The 993-nt window shown below is 45.1% G+C and overlaps 1 protein-coding gene across 2 annotated transcripts in view; it reads right to left on the bottom strand.

Annotated features, from left to right (window-relative positions):
* slc34a2b (solute carrier family 34 member 2b) overlaps nt 1–993 on the bottom strand; it is an 8699-nt gene that overhangs the window by 5532 nt on the left and 2174 nt on the right. For both annotated transcript variants that reach the window (XM_032526746.1, XM_032526747.1), the window contains exons 6-7: nt 608–719; nt 302–497 (exon numbers count right to left, since the gene is read on the bottom strand). In XM_032526746.1, the coding sequence (XP_032382637.1) occupies nt 302–497; nt 608–719 (308 nt within the window). The remainder of the gene's footprint in view (nt 1–301; nt 498–607; nt 720–993) is intronic.

The following is a 993-nucleotide window of genomic DNA, read 5'->3' as shown; positions in this document are numbered from 1 at the left end:
TTTTTGCTTTGCTTTCCCCCCCCCCTCCCCAGACTATTTTGGGATTGTGTTGGATTTTTGGGACCTTTTGTGGCTTTTAGTTTTGTCCACTTGTGCATATTACAATATCCAAAATTAAAGACAATATCTGGCCTAATTTATCCATGTTGATATAATATCAATATATTGCAAAGCCCTACCTGTATTTAGTATATATATGTAGCTACATACATCTGAGACAATATACTAGCCCCTAACAAAAAACAGCTAAATAACGAAAACTAACAACAACTAACCTAAACCGTACTAAGCGTGACTCTACCTGGATGATGGCGTTGGTGAGGGGGTCAGTGATGACGTTGAGCAGGTCGGGGGCGTCCTCCCCGCTCTGGATGTTGAAGGACTGGATTATGAGGCTGGTGAGTTTGTACAGAACACCGGTGGCGACTTCCAGGGGCAGAAGAACCAGCACGGACAGCCAGTTGAAGAAGTCGTGGACTGTAGCGCCAGCAAAGGCCCTGGAAGTGAAGGAGCACGCTCTTGAATGCACCAGACACTGTTTCCGGAGTTATTATCGTAGCGCAGCAGTGTCTTTGCCCTGTCTTTATCAGTCCAGGCTCTGATTTACCTGCGGAACTCATTCCGGTCTCCTGCCTGCATCACGGCCACTATAGTGTTGGTGACAGAGGTTCCGATGTTGGCGCCCATGATGATCGGCACCGCAGACTGAACGTCCAGCACTGCAGAACAGAGGGGCCATTATAATAGTGTGTGACACACTATAGTAGGGCTGCAACAAACCATTATTTTCATAGATGAGTAATCTGTTCAAAATGTATTTCTAAAGCACTTTACAACCAGCAGGAATCCAAAGGGCTCATCATCAGAAACCAAGGGTAAAAAACATTTCATACAATAGAAAGAGTGAACATAGAAAACAGTCAAATCAGAAAAGGTCACAATGAAGTCTCTTGTTCCAGAGTCTCGGGGAAGCAACTGCAAAAGCCTGATCAC

This window comes from Etheostoma spectabile, chromosome 9 (assembly GCF_008692095.1).
Source record: "Etheostoma spectabile isolate EspeVRDwgs_2016 chromosome 9, UIUC_Espe_1.0, whole genome shotgun sequence".
Lineage (NCBI taxonomy): Eukaryota > Metazoa > Chordata > Actinopteri > Perciformes > Percidae > Etheostoma > Etheostoma spectabile.
This window is presented reverse-complemented; position numbering and strand designations above follow the sequence as displayed.